This window comes from Drosophila montana, unplaced genomic scaffold (genome assembly GCF_035044405.1).
Source record: "Drosophila montana isolate Dmon_TW-CO22-7 unplaced genomic scaffold, ASM3504440v1 contig_3848_1, whole genome shotgun sequence".
Taxonomy (NCBI): domain Eukaryota; kingdom Metazoa; phylum Arthropoda; class Insecta; order Diptera; family Drosophilidae; genus Drosophila; species Drosophila montana.
In genome coordinates this window covers 1,502,926-1,522,799 of record NW_026998720.1, presented here as the reverse complement: position 1 = coordinate 1,522,799, position 19,874 = coordinate 1,502,926, and the positions used below count along the sequence as shown (strand labels likewise).

The 19,874-nt window shown below is 40.0% G+C and overlaps 5 protein-coding genes across 5 annotated transcripts; 2 read left to right on the top strand and 3 right to left on the bottom strand.

The window, feature by feature from the left end:
* Window positions 1-4,396: 4,396 nt before the first annotated feature.
* On the bottom strand, window positions 4,397-6,260 carry Cpr97Eb (Cuticular protein 97Eb). Its single transcript, XM_064696818.1, has 2 exons — window positions 6,136-6,260; window positions 4,397-5,317 (listed from the first exon to the last, which is right to left on the bottom strand). Exons 1-2 carry the CDS (start codon window positions 6,145-6,147, stop codon window positions 4,607-4,609), a joined length of 723 nt encoding a protein of 240 aa, XP_064552888.1. The 5' UTR covers window positions 6,148-6,260; the 3' UTR covers window positions 4,397-4,606.
* A 1,717-nt stretch (window positions 6,261-7,977) lies between these two features.
* On the bottom strand, window positions 7,978-9,434 carry LOC135438484 (circadian clock-controlled protein daywake-like). Its single transcript, XM_064696810.1, has 4 exons — window positions 9,191-9,434; window positions 8,675-8,828; window positions 8,476-8,615; window positions 7,978-8,416 (listed from the first exon to the last, which is right to left on the bottom strand). Exons 1-4 carry the CDS (start codon window positions 9,432-9,434, stop codon window positions 8,106-8,108), a joined length of 849 nt encoding a protein of 282 aa, XP_064552880.1. The 3' UTR covers window positions 7,978-8,105.
* Window positions 9,435-10,737: 1,303 nt separating this feature from the next.
* LOC135438634 (circadian clock-controlled protein daywake) lies at window positions 10,738-11,956 on the top strand. The gene is made up of 4 exons (XM_064697006.1): window positions 10,738-10,881; window positions 10,945-11,191; window positions 11,454-11,587; window positions 11,646-11,956. Exons 1-4 carry the CDS (start codon window positions 10,785-10,787, stop codon window positions 11,954-11,956), a joined length of 789 nt encoding a protein of 262 aa, XP_064553076.1. The 5' UTR covers window positions 10,738-10,784.
* Window positions 11,957-12,313: 357 nt separating this feature from the next.
* LOC135438605 (uncharacterized) lies at window positions 12,314-14,114 on the top strand. The gene is made up of 4 exons (XM_064696971.1): window positions 12,314-12,527; window positions 12,592-12,841; window positions 13,545-13,678; window positions 13,749-14,114. Exons 1-4 carry the CDS (start codon window positions 12,440-12,442, stop codon window positions 14,096-14,098), a joined length of 822 nt encoding a protein of 273 aa, XP_064553041.1. The 5' UTR covers window positions 12,314-12,439; the 3' UTR covers window positions 14,099-14,114.
* Window positions 14,115-14,261: 147 nt separating this feature from the next.
* eater lies at window positions 14,262-18,890 on the bottom strand. The gene is made up of 4 exons (XM_064696800.1): window positions 18,771-18,890; window positions 18,535-18,701; window positions 14,710-18,473; window positions 14,262-14,653 (listed from the first exon to the last, which is right to left on the bottom strand). The coding sequence occupies exons 1-4, from the start codon at window positions 18,870-18,872 to the stop codon at window positions 14,598-14,600; spliced, it is 4,089 nt and encodes a 1,362-aa protein (XP_064552870.1). The 5' UTR covers window positions 18,873-18,890; the 3' UTR covers window positions 14,262-14,597.
* Window positions 18,891-19,874: the final 984 nt, after the last annotated feature.

The following is a 19,874-nucleotide window of genomic DNA, read 5'->3' as shown; positions in this document are numbered from 1 at the left end:
CATGACGCAGTTGCTGCGTCAATTATTCTGACACCATGCGTATTGAGTGTTGCTTCAGGTCTGGACTGGTTTTTACATATATACCAGGTAATACCACGAGTGGAACAGGGATAGAGCTAGGTAGCTTTAAGCTGCGTGTGCACCTGAACTTGGACGCATATCTACGCACATTGAAGGTCATAAATTGCGATTAAATTCCTTAAAATATCTGCGTTTGCTATAACGGACTGCAGAATTAATTACAGCTATTTGTATGTAAAGGAAAACATAAAATATAGTCTGTTATTTTAAATTGTAAATATTTTGAAAGGTAAAGATAAAGTTTAGTTATTGGAATAAAGCTTGAATTGGTTCTAATATATTTTATATTTGGCCAAAAGTATATTTTAAAGAAGTAATTAAGCTACCAAAAACAAGACCAAAACCATTTTTTAAGCGCCTTTCCATGTAAGATCCCTCAGTAATTAACAGAAACAATTTATAAAGTTTGTTTCGGTTATCTAAAGAGTTTTACAGGCGCCTAAACTTTCTTTTAACTCTCAGTAATTAATTTGAAATAATTATTTGTTTTCCCAATTTCCCAGCTCAACCATATTTAAAGTTTTCCGGTGACCAAATATTTGAAGCGAAAAATAAAATCCGTACAGCTTGGATATTTAAAAATGCATTTATTTGTATGTAAAACCTTTTTGAATGCATTTATTTATTTCGATATTTGTGCGCTTTTCCTTAGAGTTGAACTTGTAAATGTTATAAAGCCTTATTATGCCTGTTCGCCTTGCACTTATGATTCCAAACAGCAGCTGCTGTGCACTGTCGCGAATCAGTATAAAATAAAATAAAAATAAATAAAAATACCATACAATGTTGTGCAGGAAATTCTTGAGGCATGCCAACGCCCTGGCAGCGCCCAGACAAGTTTCACTTTCGTGCCAGCAGCTACAGCAATATTTGCTCTACAAAATTATATAAACGCTGGCAAAAATAATTCCATTGCCATTAAGTGTGTGTGTGTCTGTGTGTGTTGGTGTGTAATAGTGTGTGTTGGTGTGTAATAGTGTGTGTGTGTGTGTGCGTGCGGCGTATGACGGTTGGTGTGTACATTTAATAGGTGCAGTCAACTAGCATTTGATTCTTCGTGCTGCTGCCTACAAAAACATTTCAAATATGACCCGTCCAATTCGCACAGTGGAGTAAACTGACAAAGACCAGACCATAATATAATTACAAATTGCAATAATTACAAATTATAAAAAGCGTCTTTCTTCGGCATGCCAAAGTTTAATTTCCCTCTTAGACACAAGGCTAATGACTTTGCAGATATGCTAGGATAATCGTAAAGCTCGTCATTGCTGAGCAGTCTATATTTTCTCAAATACTATATGATACAGTAATCTGATGTAGATAAAAGTTGGTCAATATGAAAGGTTCACGTTAGCAGTCGTAGATGCCAATATTAAGTTATCTCGTTAATAAGATATTTTGAAGTACAGAAAAGTATCTGAACTTAATTTTTAAACGATTATTTCTATACCAGGTAGGATATAGTTTTCCGATGTTGATAAGATTGTGCTAAAATGTAAAAAACACAGTGAAACTATTAAATACCCTGTTTCGTCAAGATACCATCAAAAAGAAAAAGTTTTTAAGAGTATATCTCAAATTTCAAACTTCCCCAAACTTCCATCTTCCGGTTGAATATTGAAATGTTTGTATAATTTTTTTAAAGACTAGCCCTGTTTACTGATATTGCTTTAACGATTACTTGATGTTCTTTTATGTATGTATACATAATACTATGTGCCTCCGTTTGTTTTGTATTTGTAATAAAAAAATCTAGTATGCATTTAGTATATATTTTTATGCGATTGTGTCAGAATGTGGCATATCTGGAAACCTAATAAAATGGACTCAAAGCTGTTTTCATAGATACTCTAAGCCCCAACTGGATTTCTAAATTTCTATTTAATATGCTATTAACTTACAAATTGTATTGATCCTACTATACAGGCTCTTGGATAAGTGTATTCAAAGTTTCGGATAGAGTGTTCATCGTGGGCTTAGAATTGAAGATAAGGCGGGGAATGTTCGGGCATTGCCCGCATGGTTAAATTTGCGATAAGAATTCAACATATACAGATACAACTGCACTGTAAGAAATCGTAAGACCCAAATTAAAGTTCAGTTTAAGAATTATTAATCCAACAGGCAGAGGAAAACGTAGCCGACTCTATCATTCCTGTATACTCAGATCTAAAATCGAACAGTTGTATTCCTTCCAACATTCCCCCTAAATCTGAAATAAAATGTAGTCATCACAGAATGTATTTATTGTCTTATATATCCGTTTCCATTTTCCTAATATCAATAAATATCGCTACTTAAACAAATATTATAAAGGCATATCTCGAAGATTATAAGAACTGCTGACTTAAAACTTAAATCCATAAAATGTCACTTATTGCGACCTTTCCAGCATTCTCCATAAAACTTAAATAAAATGTTAGCAGAATAAATTTATCTCTTGCCTTATATATCCGTTTCCATTTTTCGATAAATGTCCGTAAGTAATTTGAAAGTATACCTCGAAGATAAAGATAAGAGCTACAGACAACAAAAATGTTTATCAGATTTATACCCTCCAATATTCTCCATAAAATTTAATAAAATTTAGGTACATTCTCAAGTTGATATAATTGGCTAGAGGCAATCTTAATTTCAACGTTTATTTTATGTTCTTGGAAATTACCCCATTTGTTTTTGCAAGTGCAAAATTGTGTGTGTAAGGCGCATTGAGGCGGGATCCAAGCTATGCAAAACATTCTGCAAACTGGGCGACATCTCCACGCTCTCGAATTTTTCCCGCAGTCTCCTTTCTTAGTGGATCGGAGTAAATGCTTCATAATGTTAGCTCGGCATATACTCATATATATTTTATTGCCCAGTTTTGTGTTAGCACAGATTTGTTTGAAAACGGAATATAAAAAGGTTAATGACAGAACCATAGTAAGTTAATTAAATACCCAATTTTGCTATAAATCATTTAATAATTCAAAACTTTAAAATAAATTTTAGACTTTAAAAGAAAAGAATTGATGCATCGGATATAAACGTCTACCGGGCAGCAGTTTAAGGTGTGTGCCGCAATGTAATCAGAATTGTGGCAGCGGCAGATGCTCAAAGCCAAATACATGCAGCTGTAATAGGGGCTATGAGAATCTCAACCATTTGCCAGCCAATCGGTGAGTTTTGGACATGAATTTTAATATAATTCATACATCTGATCGTCTCTTTCTATGCCAGTTGCGTGCCCCAATGCAAGGGCGGCTGCACAAATGGCCGTTGCGTCTCGCCCGGTAAGTGCATCTGCGCCACAGGGTACGAGATCGATGGGGCAACCGGTCAATGCCAATCTGCAGCAGCGGCTGTGCCAATGGCCACTGCAAATCACCAGGAATCTACGTCTGCAATAAGGACTTCACCTCAAATGTCAATACTCAGATATGTCAACCCGATTGCATGCCTGGTTTCCAGCTGAACGAGACCTTAAACGCTTGCAATCCAATATGTAGCAAAGGCTGCAATAATGGAATCTGTCGTTCCCCGGAAACTTGTGAATGTCATGCGGTTCTTTTTCTATACAACATTTTTTTTGCTAACTTTTTACTCAATTAGGAATAGACTTATTTTCTCTAAGAAGAAACACAGCCAAAATATTTGTAATATTTGAAAATATTCTTTCAAAATATTTTGAAATATATAGTTTTTGGCCTTTAAATATACGATAATTTTGACTTTTCCAATTGATAATTACACACTGTTAACCAAATCACTATTTTTTTTTATAAAATTCTTGCTTCTTGCCCACTGTGCGAATCAGGCCCCTAACAACCGCATGACACCAGCAAACGCCCCTGCACAATATGTTCGTACACCCAAACATGCCCAGTTGGAGCTGATGGTTGGTGCTGCTGTTGTCCAGTGCCCCACAGACTAACTGGTTGCTGTTGTTGGCCGTTGTCTGTCTGTCTGTCTGCCTGTCTGTGGCGGTGCATTTGAAAGTGGTTTTGGGCCATTGCATAAGTGCACCAAATTCCAGCAACAACAAACAAACGGCCAGCCACAAGCATTACCAACAACAATAACAACAAGCAGACCTGGTTTCTAATGGTATCTAAATCGGTAACAATTTTTTTCTATATCATTCTTTGGGCCCGTCCGCTTTTTATAACCAAACTGCGCCAAGTGTTGACGTAATGTGCGCGATTATTGCTGGATATTTCATTTGGGCTCTGATTGGGGCCGGCTCCAATTGAAGCGGAACCCCAAACTTGGTGCATTTAGCTGTGGCTAAACAAAGACCCCGGGGTAATTTTATAGATCTCATCGTGGGTTATTCGGCAGTTTATTACGCATTATATATACATACACACATACTCGTAATTACAGACATATAGATAGATATATATATATAGATTGTTATCGGGAGTGACTGATTTATTTGGCAGTAACAAAATTGACATTGTCCACGGACATCAGTCGCTATCTCTCTTGGGAGGGGGCGAAAGGCCTGCCATCCAACACAATATTGACCAGGGTCCAACGTCTACTTTCTGCCCGTATAGTCGATGCTGTAGGAGCCCGTATAGATGTTCAGATTACGCAGCGCCGGATGATGTTGCTCCGGCTGGCCAGCATACGGCTGCTGCTGCTGCTGCTGTGGTGCATAGTAGGGCTGCGGCGCTGGCGGCTGATAATAACGCGGCTGTGGTGCAGGAGGGTTATAGTACTGCGGCGTGGGATTGTAATAGGGACGTGCTGGTGCCGGAGCCGGAGCCGGTGCATATTGCGGCTGTTGCTGCTGCTGTCCGCGACCAAAATCGCCCAGGCTAAACTTGCTGGCCGCAATGGGGCGATTGTACTTCTGATCCCTGTAGTAGACAGCCGGATCTTCACGGTACTGGCCATCGTCTATCTCATTGGGTCCCAGCGGATAGGGATTGCTGTTCGTTAGTGTCGGCGGCGGCACATTAATGTGACTGCCAGCGGGCTCAAAGCCACGCTTACTCGCCCCATACTCAATCTCGCGCACCTTGCCCTGATCATCCACATAGCCATATTTGCCATAGACCTCTCCATTCGCATACTTTGTTTCGATTTTGAAACTCTTATCGGCGGCCTCGTAGCCGTAAGTATATGAGCCGTCATCATTGTGCTTGTCGATCTGCTTCAGTATGGGCACAGGCGTGGTATAATCCTGATGTTGCGCATTCGCAATGTGCGCCAGCAGCAACAGCAAGAGGTAATCCCTAATGCGCTGGAAAAGATTAAGCATTTGAGTTTGTAAAGCAAAAAATACATTTTTAATGGTACAAATTTAAATTGACTAACATGGGTAAAGGTTTTGTGCATGTGAATAAATTCAATTATCTAAATATTTAAAGAGGTTTTGATATAATCAATTTGGATTCTCTTTTTGCCAAAAATTCGAAAACTATTAGCTAAAAATATCTGAAGGTGGATACAGATTAAGAAACAGAAAGTAAAAAGAGTTTTACTTTTAATGTCAAAGAGTTGGATTTTAACTAGCTTAAAAAAGCGCAGAAAAGCTCCAAGACTTGAGTTGGATTTTTATTAGAATAATATTAAGTTATTTGTTTACAAATTGGATTGATCAAAGGCGAGATTCTTTTAACCCTAATTAAATAAATTAAATACTTAAAACTGTTTGAAGATTAAACAATTTGGTATTTTTGTTTTTGTAACTTTTAAATATGCCAGTTTATTTTAATTTACGACGTAATTGCAAATAAATTGAAAGCGCGTATTTCCTTAATTGTGTTTGCAATTAGCTGGATTAAATCGATAAGCATTTAATATTTAATTAACTCCAGTTAACAACATTCCAATGGCAGCTTTTCAAGGACGTCGTCGCTGGCAATAATATACAATATGTATATTTAAAAGAGCTGCAATTAAGGCCCAGTGTTTTGTGATCTACATAAATCTCGCACAAATTGTCAAACCGGTTGCGTATGAATTCTAAAACTTGGCTAATTCTAAATGCATTTCAGGAGTTCGTATTTCACACTTTGTTATTATTTATTGTTTGCTCTTGTCATTTGTTTTGCTCACCATTTTCAGCATTATAGTTGGCTCAAATCGATTTCACCAATCTCACGTCTTGCGTTAACTTGAAAATGCGACTCGAGACTCTGCGCAACGAAACGACAACTCAAAAGAAAATCAGGGCGTGCAACGCTTTTATACCACGAGTCCGCGTATCGAACAAGTGAGTACAAAATAATACTACAAATAAATAAATTTCAAGTAAAACTCTCGAGCCGAAGGCGGCCGAGAGTAAATTACATGGGACAGGTGGACACTTGCTGCGGGCGGGCGCAGGGCGAGAGTTGTGCGATCAGCTGCACGTTATATACGAAGCTTGAGCCCGAACAGAATCGAGTGCTTTGGAATGCCGCATAGAAATCGAAAGCTATCGATTGCCCCCCTGCCCAACGCATTTAAAAGAACGCCCCAGCACCAATCAGGTTATTAAAGTCAAAGCAAAATTCTCGACGCCAACAACTTATGCTGCCAGCCGGCACACACGCATATGCAATAAGCTATCCTCGAATTGCATACAGAATGTAGGGTATTAAATGCGGAAGTTTTCTCGATCAGCCAGCACTCACTCAGAAGTCAAACCATTTAAGTTATGTAAAGCATATGCGTGAACAGCTTGCTTCTTGGCCATTCACAAAGCCATTTAAAAAGTCTAAAATATTCGCACTACTTTATGGCTCCAGTTTTCAGCTATTGGCCATTTCTTTTGGCTTTTTTCGCAACTAAATGCTAAATGCAATCACGAAAAAAACTTTTAGTCCACTGACCTAGTCAATGCTTGGCAATAGCCACAAAAACAGGTTGCTAGCAGGGCACCAAAGAAATGCAAATAGTGTACATATAATAGTATACCCTATGTCGCGGCATAATCATGCAATAGGGTATCACAAATTTGTGCTAATATGTATGTTCAATATATATAGTCTATAGTCTAGTCTATACGAAGGAGATGGCAATTTAAATCAAATTTGATTGCATATGGGTGTTTACATACCCTGTAAATATTTACTTAGGGACTACCCTGAACCTTCTTCTTCGAAGTGCGGCAAGTGCTACAAAATAAAAGAAACTTGATTTGAATATACTATTCTAGAAGCTACATGCCAAATATGGTGAATCCAGCTCTTAAAACCTAAAAGATTTGCTCAAAAACAGGATTTTTATATAGAATTTTATGAATTACTTGGAAACGGGGCAAGTTATTGATTATCCGAAAAAACAACTCGATCGGCGCGGGCACTAGAACAGGACAGTCGGACGGACGGGCTAACGAATAGACGAACAGACAGATGGACATGGCTAAATCGACTCGGCTATTGATGCTGATCAAGAATATATATACTTTATGGGGTCGGAGGTACTTTCTTCTGCCTGTTACATTCATTTGCCCAAAAATACATTATACCCGTTTTACCCATTTTCAATGGGTTCAGGGTTTAACATTTTCTTTTCAAATGACATTGTGTACATATGAATTATGACAATAAAATATTTGCTGGTATCGTAAGTGTATCTTCCAGGTGATACTTCCATATATCATGCGGTTCCAGACAAAACACCTTCCACATCCATAAAAGAGTTGTAAGAGCGACCCGTTTCTTCCCCATGGAAGATAAAAAATCGATAGCACGCATCAGAAATAACAAGAAACATATAATATGCGAAAAAAAATAGGATTTTGGATAAATCTGTTTCCCATCTGCTGAATGTGAGTACAAAAACTGGGAACTGCTCGTGAACTGCTGCTGTAATCGCATTGCTTAATGCCTGACTTTAGTATAAATTTAAAAAAAAATAGGGTAGCTTCAAGTCGACTATAGCACTTAAAACGGTTTCTTTTTTGTGTGAAGCTGTTTAAATTGAATTCCTTTATGTGGCGTATACTTAATATGTGTGTCTCGTTTTGTGAATTTGGTCTAATTGAAGTGTTTCTACATGCTAATGACTTATCTCAGGTGTCATACAAATTGGCTTAAGTGTTACGCAAAATCCTCAAACAAATACTTTGCTGGCAAATAGCGAAATATTTTTGTGAAACGATCCTGAAGGACCGCATCAAAAGTTTGTGTCAGCACCGGACGCAGCACATCGAACAAAACGCGCCAATTCTCATTGAAGAGCTCGTTGGCACTGCGCTCCAGTTCCTGATTGCCACCAAACAGATTCGTTAGATTCACCCGAATCTTGTCAATGCGTACAATGTCCGTCTTGATGGCGGTGACATTCATAAAGGTCAGCCCCTCCGCCAGCTGTGGCTGCATTCTGAGCGCCACATAGAACTCCAAATAATCTATAAGATTTTATTACTTCAAAAAAGTAGCTTGGTTAATTGAAAAGAAAAAAACTTACCCAAATCGGCGCTCAAAATGCCAGCGCTGTTGAGATTCAGCAGCAACACATGCCCCTTCAGCTTGTAGTTGCTCGTTATGTTGATCTGTGTGAGGTGCACATGAAAGCCCAGGGTATACTGACCAGAGTTGAGCAGTGTGCTGCAGATTTTTTAGGTTTTTAATATAGTTCAATTCACAATTAGCCACTGGCTGCTTACGTGCTGTTCAGTATCTTGGCTTGGCTTAGGCCAATTGTGCTCATATTGCGCAGCTCCACGCTCACATCCACATTTGGTGGCACACGCTGGGCAATACGCACTCTGCCCACCCGAAATGGATCCAAAGAGCCCACGCCGCGCAGCCCCGGCACGCCTATGAATATACAAAAGGATTTTCAGTGCTGTAAAAGTGCGAACTAAATATGGGCGCGTATCGAATTTTTCAACACGAGAAACAATTTAAAAGCGCGCACGCTCATCAAGATAAAATTGACTACACTACATTCTTCTTTTTTTAACATTCTTATACGTTCTCAGACTATTTTACTTAGATTTGGGAAATTTTTTAAAAGTAGTTTTTTCTATTTGAATACATTTTGTAATTATTTTAGAAAAAAATTTAAAATATATATTTATATATAATTAGTATTATTATTATCCTTTATTTAATTTTATTATTATTAGCATAAGCTATAGTGAAAAACTCCTACCCACCCAACTGTGGTAAAAACTCACCATTACGCCAGTTTTGGAAAAGGCTCTCTATGTTGGCAGTCAAACAGTCGTTACTGAGGCTATCCTTTAAAAGGCATGGCTTGATAAAGGCAGCTAAAAGCAGACAATAAATCAGTTTAAAAGCAAATAAGTTATTAAGCAAATACACACGTGGCTCCTGCAGAAACTGTTGCGCTTGCACCGCAGCAAGCCACAGTGGTGCGAGTAGGCTAAACCACAGAGCAACTGGCTTTTGGAGCTGCATTGCTACCGCTTTACTTGGCTGCTCACCGTGGACTGGTCATCAACAAAATAAAATAAACTATTCAAGCAAAGCATTCGGCAATGGTTGTAAAACTTTTTATTTGATCGGTTCGACTTCAGTTTATGCATATGTTGTAAGCAGGGCGAGAGTTTATCAACCCGTCAACCGCAGACCTTGATCTGTGTGGCATAGTAAATCTTATGTGATGTTAATGAAACTAGCAACAAGTATGTGTACTCCAATCGAGCTAGTTCGACGCGAAGATACCCTGTTCCCAGGCTCGAATTTTCGTTATATTGACTATTTTTATTAAAACATACAGTATTACTCAACCCGAAGAAGAATTTCGTAGCCGCACTCTGTAAAAAACTCACTCATGAATAAGTTTTCCGTTGAGGTCTAAACTCTCTGTTAACTTTTTTCGCTTGATTTTCAGAAAAACTGGGGAAAAATTATCCAAAAAACTGCAATATTCTTAATCGATGTATACTATACGTGTACCTTCTCCCCAATACGATGTCGTTACTCTTTAATCTACGCTTAAGTCAACTTCTAACCAAACCTAGGCTTAAATCTAATATTAATCCATTTGAACAAGAATAACATGAACAAGCGAATTTTCAAAAATATATTATATAATGTAAGCAAACTCTAAGTAAAAAAGCTTCTAGCTTTTATAGTCTCAGATGCTATACTAGCATATATACACCATATGGGGTCATGTTTTGAAATAGTTACAGGGTATAACAATCAATGTGAGATGTTTAATATCATAGTCGCATAAGCCCTAAGAAACCATAAGCTCTCCGCATGCTTAGAACAAAATATATTTAATTGGTAGAACAGCATTGAATTTTAGTTAGAGTAATATTAATATTAGCTCACCAAACCAGTTTACTTTAAGCTAAGTGACATAAGGCAGGCATAAGATAAACAATGTTTAAGGGTCAAGGTCGCAAAGTAGCAGAGATGTAATTGCAAGTAAACTGTCAAAAGATGTCAAGGGTAGCAGGCGCTCAGCTGGCAATTGGAGACAGAGCAGAGCGCAATTTCGCAATGCTCATATTAAAAGGGCACCCTGTATATTAAGCACCAGTCTAATGGCACAAAAACTTGTTTTACTGTTTATTCAATTAAACCAAAACTGTGAACTTGAAAAAGAAAACAAATAAAATTAAATATATAAAAGTATAAGTATATATTTATTTATATATATACATAAATATATATTGAGCTTTCTGGATTTCTGCATTTCATTTAGAATATAAAATATAATGACTTCTACGCCGAAACGTCAGAACATTCGGCGCTTTCAAGCCAAGCTAACAGTTTTAATTTGATCTCAGCATTATGATGAATAAAATACGAATTTTAAATTTCTTGGGCCTTTTACTGGTATCCGTGCTGGCAACTCTTACCGTGGCCTCCAATTATCTGGCCGAGAAACGTAGGAACAACAAATATATTTAGTTAAATCATTTTTTTATCCTAATATTGTTTTCTGTCTTAGCCAATTTTTTGACGCCCTGTGTCTTGGAGGATCCTAATTTTAACAAATGCCTGGCGAACAATCTGCAAGGCATATTCGTACAGTGGAAGGATGGTATACCCGGCACCAATACAGTGGGCTCCTTTGACCCACTCTTTCTGAAGCGTGTCAAATTCACGCAGGATGCCAACAATGCCATTGCCATCAATGCGGACCTACAGAATGTTCATGTGATAGGCAGCAGCCACCTAACGATCAAGGAGGCCAAGTAAAGTTCTATTTCATAAATTTCTTTTTCTCTTTATTGCTTCTACTACTTAGCTAAAGTAGTGACAGTAGCTTCTTTTAAAACTCCCATCTCACACATCAGCACACTTTGTTAACCCCTTGCCCCTCATTTGCAGCTATAACTAGTTGCGAATTGTAATTGACGCGTTAAGAATTGACGCGACGAAAAAATAATTAAGCCAAAGTCCAATTTCTGTCATGAAACCAGTTTATCATCAACTTTTTGTTTATATATTTTTCAGTTACAGTCCATCCAAATATGTAGCCAAAGCGCTGGCATTCGTGCCCAAATTGCGATTCGAATTCGACTATAAGGTCAAGGGTCACGTGCTGGCCCTAAATCTAAACGGTCAGGGCAAGGGCTACTTTGAGTCTGGTAAGCAAAGTACAAATATAGCAGAATGTGTTCTAACCCCAATTGTATACAACTGCAGAGAACGTTGTCGTCGGCCTTGAAATGGCAGTCAGACCGCGCAGCGCACCCGAAGGCACTTTTGCAGATGTCCAGCGTGTAAAAGTCTTTTTCCGCGAAATCGGCAGCTTTCACATTAAGCTAAAAAATCTGTTTGGCGATAATGCAGAGCTGGATCGCACAGCCCATACACTTTTCAATGAGAACTGGCGTCAGTTCTATGATGTACTCCGACCGGCCATTGAGCAGACCTTCGAGACGGTGTTGCTGGATCGTACCAAAAAGATATTTGCCTATGTGCCGGCCACCTACTTTATCCACAACTTTCACTGATTGTCCGATACGAATTTGCTATAACTAAAGGAACAATTTTTTTGATTAAATATTAAAAAAGAACGTTTTCTTATACATATAAACATTTCGAGGATAAAATCTATAAATACTATAATTCATTTTATTTTACATGAAGTTAATTGCTTAACAACTTTATCAATGATTTTCAAAATTTGCAAATCAGAGATTATAAAAACATAACGGCAACTTTCAATGAATAAATAAAGTGAGTTTTCTTATATAGTATATAGAGCTGGTCGTATTAACTGCTTAGACGAAGCTTGTTGTCGCTAATTTCTAGATCTCTAGTAGACATAAAACCGCTTGACATTAACATTTTGTAGTTTAATTGCGCGCTCAAAGCTCAGCGACGAGAACGTTCCGAGTACACTCCGTTCGCCTCATATAAGGTCTGGTCCCAGATTGATTATAATCGAGTAGCTGCCAGTTGGGTTAGCGTTTAGATACTCACCTGCTGTCATCATGAACGGCACGCTTGCCTTTTGCTGCGGCTTGCTGGCAATTTGTTTTATAAACGGTGTCGTCGCAGTTGAGTACTTCACGGAGAAGCGTAAGTTGGCCACAGATAGAATTCAATTGTGCCCAATTCAGCTGGAATTATGTGTCAATTATAGCATCGTTTTTGCCATCGTGTCGCATCTATGAGCCGGGTTTTACCAATTGCTCCACGCACAGCATACAGAAGCTATTGGATCAGCTGAGCATTGGCATACCGGAGATAGTGGCCAGTATCGGGCCATACGATCCCATGCATGTGAGGGATATTCATTTCAAACAGGATAACAACCAAGTGGCCACCATAAGTGCCAATCTGACTGAGGTGATCGTTAAGGGTTTTAGCAGCGCCAAGATCAAAGAAAGCCGGTGCGTAACATGAGACTTACAAATATAAAGATATTTGAGGTGATGGCCGCATTCGAACCCTGAACCCAATAGAAATGAGTTAAAAGTGTAAATGGTTTTGGGCAAGTGAAAGTAACAGAAACAGGAAGGCTTCTTTCCCATTAAATATGTATATTATTGATCAACACGACGAGCTGAATTGATCTAGCTATCATCGGAGATATATCGATCTGCTCTCATTTTTATAATATCGATAAATATCGATTTTATCACACCGTTTTTCAGACATAACTCAAAGATTACATACTTAAAATTTGGTATTCATGCGGTATACACATTTTCATTTTTTTTATACCGTCCCCATTCTCCACGAAATTTATCAAAAAAAATACATTTTGGACGTATTGTCTTGGTCATTGATACCATATAAACGCTCTGAAAATTTGTTAAGCATTTCGCATGGTGAAGGGAAGCAGCACAGCTGCTGCGTGAACAGGGTATCTTCTAGTCGAGCACTCTCAACTGGGCCAGTCTTACTTGTTATATAAATAAATGTGGAATGATAATATTCACGAAAACAGGGCAAGGAATACATAAGGAACAGAAAAAAACAATATATAAATATATTCACATATATTTACAATAAGATCACACAAAGGGGCGATGTCGCACAACGCCGGGTAAATTCATCGAATCCATATTTATTGTATTTATGTTTTCGCAGTGTTAGCAAAAAGGACTTTAGCTGGAGAACCAAAATCTTTCTGCCCAAAATGCGGCTGGATGCCAAGTATCAGATGGCTGGCCGCATACTTTTAATACCACTTAGTGGTGCAGGCAATATGTTCCTAGAGTTGGGTAAGTCTGGGTATATATTAATACGAAAAATGTATATGGATAAAACCGATTACCAAATATGTTTCTCCAGAGAACCTCGACATACTGCTGCGCACCAAGACGCTGCTGTACGAGAAGGGTGGCTTCACCTTCGACAATGTGACTTCCGTCCGGGTGGAGCTGAATATGACCCGTGTACGCAGCAATTTCGATAATCTGTTCAATGGACGCAGCAAAGAGGTGGAGCGCAGCACGAATCAGTTTTTTAACGACAACTGGCGCGAGTCCTACGAGGCATTGAAGCCGCTTATTCTCGAAACTGTAGAGAGCATATTCTTTGATATAATGTCAAAGGTTTTCCACCTGATACCGGCTAATTTCTTTGTTGAGGATATTCCTACGCCGCAGCAGCTATATGGCAAAGTGGGTGATGAATCATAAATAATGAACAGGCTACCTTTGACAACAAGTATGCATGCTTCAGTCGAGCGTCTCCGACTTGGAAATACCCTAGCTTCGCCGAATACATTCGTTACATTTAACACAAAAACTATGAAAACTTGTGTGTTTATTTTCCGATCGTAATGAAATATTTAACGCATTGAAGTCGTATTTAAATCGGTACATATATATATAGCATCAAGCCTGTACTGGGTATTCAAACGCTTTTAGATTTTTTTCAGTGGGTAGAGTGCATATAAAAATGAAATACTTACGTACCATATATTACATTACATGAACTAAAAACCAGCTTAGAACATTTCAAACTCGTAATACTGATGCTAATTCGAATGCACATGTGTATAATATAGTTTATAATTTGCCAAAGCATATAAATCATTCAGTAATTAGTTCATTAACTATCTACTTGTAGAATTAATGGTAAGTACTTGACATTTCTTTGCACATCTCGAAAGACAGACACACACATTACGTAGACTCAGGCACGTATTATATCAGCTTGTTTAGCCGAAAAGTAAACGCCATATCTTTGTTCTGTAAAGAAGAGACTAATGAGTTATAGATCTGGCACCTTAACCGATATTACTCACCCTTCTCGTCCACTCTGTAGTGCCGTTGCCTGAGTGCATACATGATCACATAGATGATCACCACCAGCACCACAGCCACGGCCACTAAGGCCAGAAATAGCCAATTTTTGATGAAAATATTCATGCCGGCAGTTCGACCCGCATTTTCTGTGCCTGTAAAACTTGGACACTCAACGCCTGCTTCTGGTGTCTGGCCATCATAGCAGAGGCACACGCCGGGATATGCACAATAACCATGGACGCACTCCTCCTCGCACTCGGGCAGGCAAAGCAATTTTGTAGCGTTAAGTGGATCTTCGGTCAGTCTGTAGTTTTCCTCACAACTGCACCGTCCATCCACACAGGTTCCATTCCAGCACAGCTGTTCACAAATATCAATTCTCCCCGTTTGCCTCGGAGCTGGGGTACTTGACCTTTCAGTGTCATCCCAGTGACGCGTGCAAACATTTTCCAGCTTTATGTAGCCTTCATTGCAGCTGCAGTAATTAGGGGATTCACAGAACCCGTTGGGGCACCCGTCTTCGCATACTGGTTCACAACTATTCTCACTCACTTTAATGTAGCCTTCGTTACAAGTGCATTCCCCTGGCGTACTACAGACTCCGTTCTCACATCCGTCCTTGCACACTGGTGCACAACTGTTCTCACTCACTTTATTGTAGCCTTCGTTACAAGCGCATTGCCCTGGCGCGCTGCAATATCCGTTCTCACATCCGTCTTTGCAGACTGGTGCACAACTGTTTGCACTCACTGAAGAATATCCTTGATGACACGTGCATTCCCCTGGTGCACTACAGAATCCGTTCTCACATCCGTCATTGCACACAGGAGCACAACTGTTCTCTGTGACTTTGCTGTAACCTTTATCACAGGTACATTTTCCTGGCGCACCACAGAATCCGTTCTCACATCCGTCTTTGCACACTGGGGCACAACTGTTCTCACTGACTTTACTGTAGCCTTGGTTACAAGCGCATTGCCCTGGCGTGCTGCAATATCCGTTCTCACATCCGTCTTTGCACACTGGGGCACAACTGTTCTCGCTGACTTTACTGTAGCCTTCGTTACAAGCGCATTGCCCTGGCGTGCTGCAATATCCGTTCTCACATCCGTCTTTGCACACAGGAGAACAACTGTTCTCTGCGACTTTGCTGTAACCTTTATCACAGGTACATTTTCCTGGCGCACTACAGAATCCGTTCTCACATCCGTCTTTGCACACTGGAGCACAACTGTTCTCACTGACTTTAATGTAGCCTTCGTTACAAGCGCATTGCCCTGGCGCGCTGCAATGTCCGTTCTCACATCCGTCTTTGCACACTGGGGCACAACTGTTCTCGCTGACTTTACTGTAGCCTTCGTTACAAGCGCATTGCCCTGGCGCGCTGCAATATCCGTTCTCACATCCGTCTTTGCAGACTGGTGCACAACTGTTTGCACTCACTGAAGAATATCCTTGATGACACGTGCATTCCCCTGGTGCACTACAGAATCCGTTCTCACATCCGTCATTGCACACTGGTGCACAACTGCTCTCACTGACTTTATTGTAGCCTTCGGTACAAGAGCACTTCCCTGGCGTACTACAGAGTCCGTTCTCGCATCCGTTTATGCACACTGGTGCACAACTGTTTTCACTGACTTTACTGTAGCCTTCGTTACAAGCGCATTGCCCTGGCGTGCTGCAATATCCGTTCTCACATCCGTCTTTGCACACTGGTGCACAACTGTTTGCACTCACTGAAGAATATCCTTGATGACATGTGCATTCCCCTGGCGCACTACAGAATCCGTTCTCACATCCGTCTTTGCACACTGGGGCACAAATGTTCTCACTGACTTTATTGTAGACTTCGTCACAAGTGCATTCACCTGGCGCGCTGCAATATCCATTCTCACATCCGTCTTTGCAGACTGGTGCACAACTGTTTGCACTCACTGAAGAATATCCTTGATGACACGTACATTCCCCTGGCGCACTACAGAATCCATTCTCACATCCGTCTTTGCACACTGGGGCACAACTGTTTTCACTGACTTTACTGTAGCCTTCGTTACAAGTGCATTTCCCTGGTGCACTGCAATATCCGTTCTCACATCCGTCGTTGCACACTGGTGAACAAATGTTCGCACTCACTGAAGTATATCCTTGATGACAAGTGCATTCTCCTGGCGCACTACAGAATCCGTTCTCACATCCGTCTTTGCACACTGGGGCACAACTGTTCTCACTGACTTTATTGTAGCCTTCGATACAAGAGCACTCCCCTGGCGCAATGCAATATCCGTTCTCGCATCCATTTATGCACACTGGTCCACAACTGTTTTCACTGACTTTACTGTAGCCTTCGTTACAAGTGCATTTCCCGGGTGCACTGCAATATCCGTTCTCACATCCGTCGTTGCACACTGGTGCACAAATGTTCGCACTCACTGAAGTATATCCTTGATGACAAGTGCATTCTCCTGGCGCACTACAGAATCCGTTCTCACATCCGTCTTTGCACACTGGGGCACAACTGTTCTCACTGACTTTATTGTAGCCTTCGATACAAGAGCACTCCCCTGGCGCACTGCAATATCCGTTCTCGCATCCGTTTATGCACACTGGGGTACAACTGTTTTCACTGACTTTACTGTAGCCTTCGTTACAAGTGCATTTCCCTGGCGCACTGCAATATCCGTTCTCACATCCGTCTTTGCACACTGGGGCACAACTGTTCTCACTGACTTTACTGTAGCCTTCGTCACAAGTGCATTCCCCTGGTGCACTGCAATGTCCGTTCTCACATCCGTCTTTGCACACTGGGGCGCAACTCTTCTCACTGACTATACTGTAGCCTTTATTACAAGTGCATTCACCTGGTGCGCTGCAATATCCGTTCTCACATCCGTTTATGCACGCTGGTGCACAACTGTTCTCTGTGACTTTGCTGTAACCTTTATCACAGGTACATTTCCCCGGCGCACTACAGAATCCGTTCTCACATCCGTATTTGCACACGGGTGCGCAACTGTTTGCACTCACTGCAGAAAATCCTTGATGACACGTGCATTCCCCTGGTGCACTACAGAATCCGTTCTCACATCCGTCTTTGCACACTGGTGCACAACTGTTCTCTGTCACTTTGCTGTACCCTTTATCACAAGTACATTGCCCTGGCGCACTACAGAGTCCATTCTCACATCCGTTTTCACATAACGGCTGACAATTGTTCCCACTCTCATATGTGTACCCACTATTACAAGTGCACACGTCTGGCGCACTACAGAACCCGTTCATACAGCCATTTTTGCAGTCCGGCAAACACATGGAATCACTTATTTTCACGTGTCCTGCGAGGCATTCACATATTCCTGGGGCCGTGCATTTGCCGTTAAAGCAATTGTTTTTACATATGGGCATGCAGCTGTTATCGGTACCTTTCTGATAATCCGCATTGCATTCACAAGTTTCCGGAGCACGACAGATTCCATTATCGCAGCCTTTGCTACATATTGGATTGCAAGCGTTTAAGGTCTCGTTCAGCTGGAAACCAGGCTTGCAATCGGGTTGACATATCTGAGTATTGACATTTAAGGTGTAGTCCTTATTGCAGACGCAGTTTCCTGGTGATTTGCAGTGGCCATTGGCACAGCCGCTGCTGCAGATTGGCAGACAATGTCCGGTTGCCCCATCGATCTCGTACCCATTTGCGCAGATGCACTTACCGGGCGAGCCGCAACGGCCATTTGTGCAGCCGCCCTTGCATTGGGGCACGCAACTGGCATAGAAAGAGATGATCAGATTTATGGACGATATCAAAATTCATGTCCAAAACTCACCGATTGGCTGGCAAATGGTTGAGATTCTCATAGCCCCTATTACAGCTGCATGTATTTGGCTTTGAGCATCTGCCGCTGCCACAATTCTGATTACATTGCGGCACACACCTTAAACTGCTGCCCGTTAGACGTTTATATCCCTTACAGCAATACTTTACTTTTAAGGTCTAAAATTCATTTTAAATTTTTTAATTATAAACTGACTTATAGCAGAATTGTGTTTCTAATTAACTTACTATGGTTCTGTCCTTAAGCTTTTTATAATCCGTTCTGAAACAAATTTGTGCCAACACAAAACTGGGCAATAAAACATATATAAATATATGCCGAGCTAACATTATGCAGCATTTACTCCGATCCACTAAGAAATGAGACTGCGGGAAAAATTCGAGAGCGTGGAGATGTCGCCCAGTTTGCAGAATGTTTTGCATAGCTTGGATCCCGCCTCAATGCGCCTTACACACACAATCTTACACTTGCAAAAACAAATGGGTCATTTCCAAGAAAATAAAATAAACGTTAAAAATTAGATTGCCTCTAGCCAACGGGATGTCAGCACAATTATATCAACTTGAGAATGTACCTAAATTTTATTAAATTTTATGGAGAATATTGGAGGGTATAAATCTGATAAACATTTTTGTTGTCTGTAGCTCTTATCTTTATCTTCGAGGTATACTTTCAAATTACTTACGGACATTTATCGAAAAATGGAAACGGATATATAAGGCAGGAGATAAATTTATTCTGCTAACATTTTATTTCAGTTTTATGGAGAATGTCCATATTTCAGTTTTTAATGGATTTGAGAATAAAGTCGACAGTTCTTATAATCTTCGAGATATGCCTTTATAATACTTGTTTAAGTACCGATATTTATCGATATTAGGAAAATGGAAACGGATATATAAGACAATAAATACATTCTGCCCTGACTAAATTTTATTTCAGATTTACGGGGAATGTTGGGAGGAAAACAACAAGTGATCGATTATGGATTTGAGTATAAAGTTTGTGTCTGCACCTCTTGAAATCTTCGAGATTTGCCTATAAGACCAGTGGTAAATGTTGTTCTACGTATAGGAGGCAAGATAAACACAGCACATTATCATGATCGGGAATATATACAGGAATGATAGAGTCGACTACGCTTTCTCCTGCCTGTTGGATTTTTAATTGACAGAGTACTTTTTCTTATATTAAACAATTAATCAAGCTCTGTGTATTCATTCAATTTAGCCTCAACTTCTTAAACTGAACTTTAATTTGTTTCTTACAATTTGTTACAGTGGAGTTGTATTTGTATATGTTGAATTCTTATCGCAAATTTAACCATGCGG

Coding starts and splice junctions, on each gene's coding strand:
- LOC135438484 (XM_064696810.1), bottom strand. CDS start 9,434: ATGCAGCTCCAAAAGCCAGTTGCTCTGTGGTTTAGCCTACTCGCACCA. Junction 8,829..9,190: donor TTTCCAAAACTGGCGTAATG/GTGAGTTTTTAC, acceptor GTATATTCATAG/GCGTGCCGGGGCTGCGCGGC. Junction 8,616..8,674: donor GCCAAGATACTGAACAGCAC/GTAAGCAGCCAG, acceptor AAAAATCTGCAG/CACACTGCTCAACTCTGGTC.
- LOC135438634 (XM_064697006.1), top strand. CDS start 10,785: ATGATGAATAAAATACGAATTTTAAATTTCTTGGGCCTTTTACTGGTA. Junction 10,882..10,944: donor CAATTATCTGGCCGAGAAAC/GTAGGAACAACA, acceptor TTTCTGTCTTAG/CCAATTTTTTGACGCCCTGT. Junction 11,588..11,645: donor CAAGGGCTACTTTGAGTCTG/GTAAGCAAAGTA, acceptor ATACAACTGCAG/AGAACGTTGTCGTCGGCCTT.
- LOC135438605 (XM_064696971.1), top strand. CDS start 12,440: ATGAACGGCACGCTTGCCTTTTGCTGCGGCTTGCTGGCAATTTGTTTT. Junction 12,528..12,591: donor TGAGTACTTCACGGAGAAGC/GTAAGTTGGCCA, acceptor TGTCAATTATAG/CATCGTTTTTGCCATCGTGT. Junction 12,842..13,544: donor GCCAAGATCAAAGAAAGCCG/GTGCGTAACATG, acceptor ATGTTTTCGCAG/TGTTAGCAAAAAGGACTTTA.
- eater (XM_064696800.1), bottom strand. CDS start 18,872: ATGTTAGCTCGGCATATATTTATATATGTTTTATTGCCCAGTTTTGTG. Junction 18,474..18,534: donor AACCATTTGCCAGCCAATCG/GTGAGTTTTGGA, acceptor TTTCTATGCCAG/TTGCGTGCCCCAATGCAAGG. Junction 14,654..14,709: donor CTACAGAGTGGACGAGAAGG/GTGAGTAATATC, acceptor TCTTCTTTACAG/AACAAAGATATGGCGTTTAC.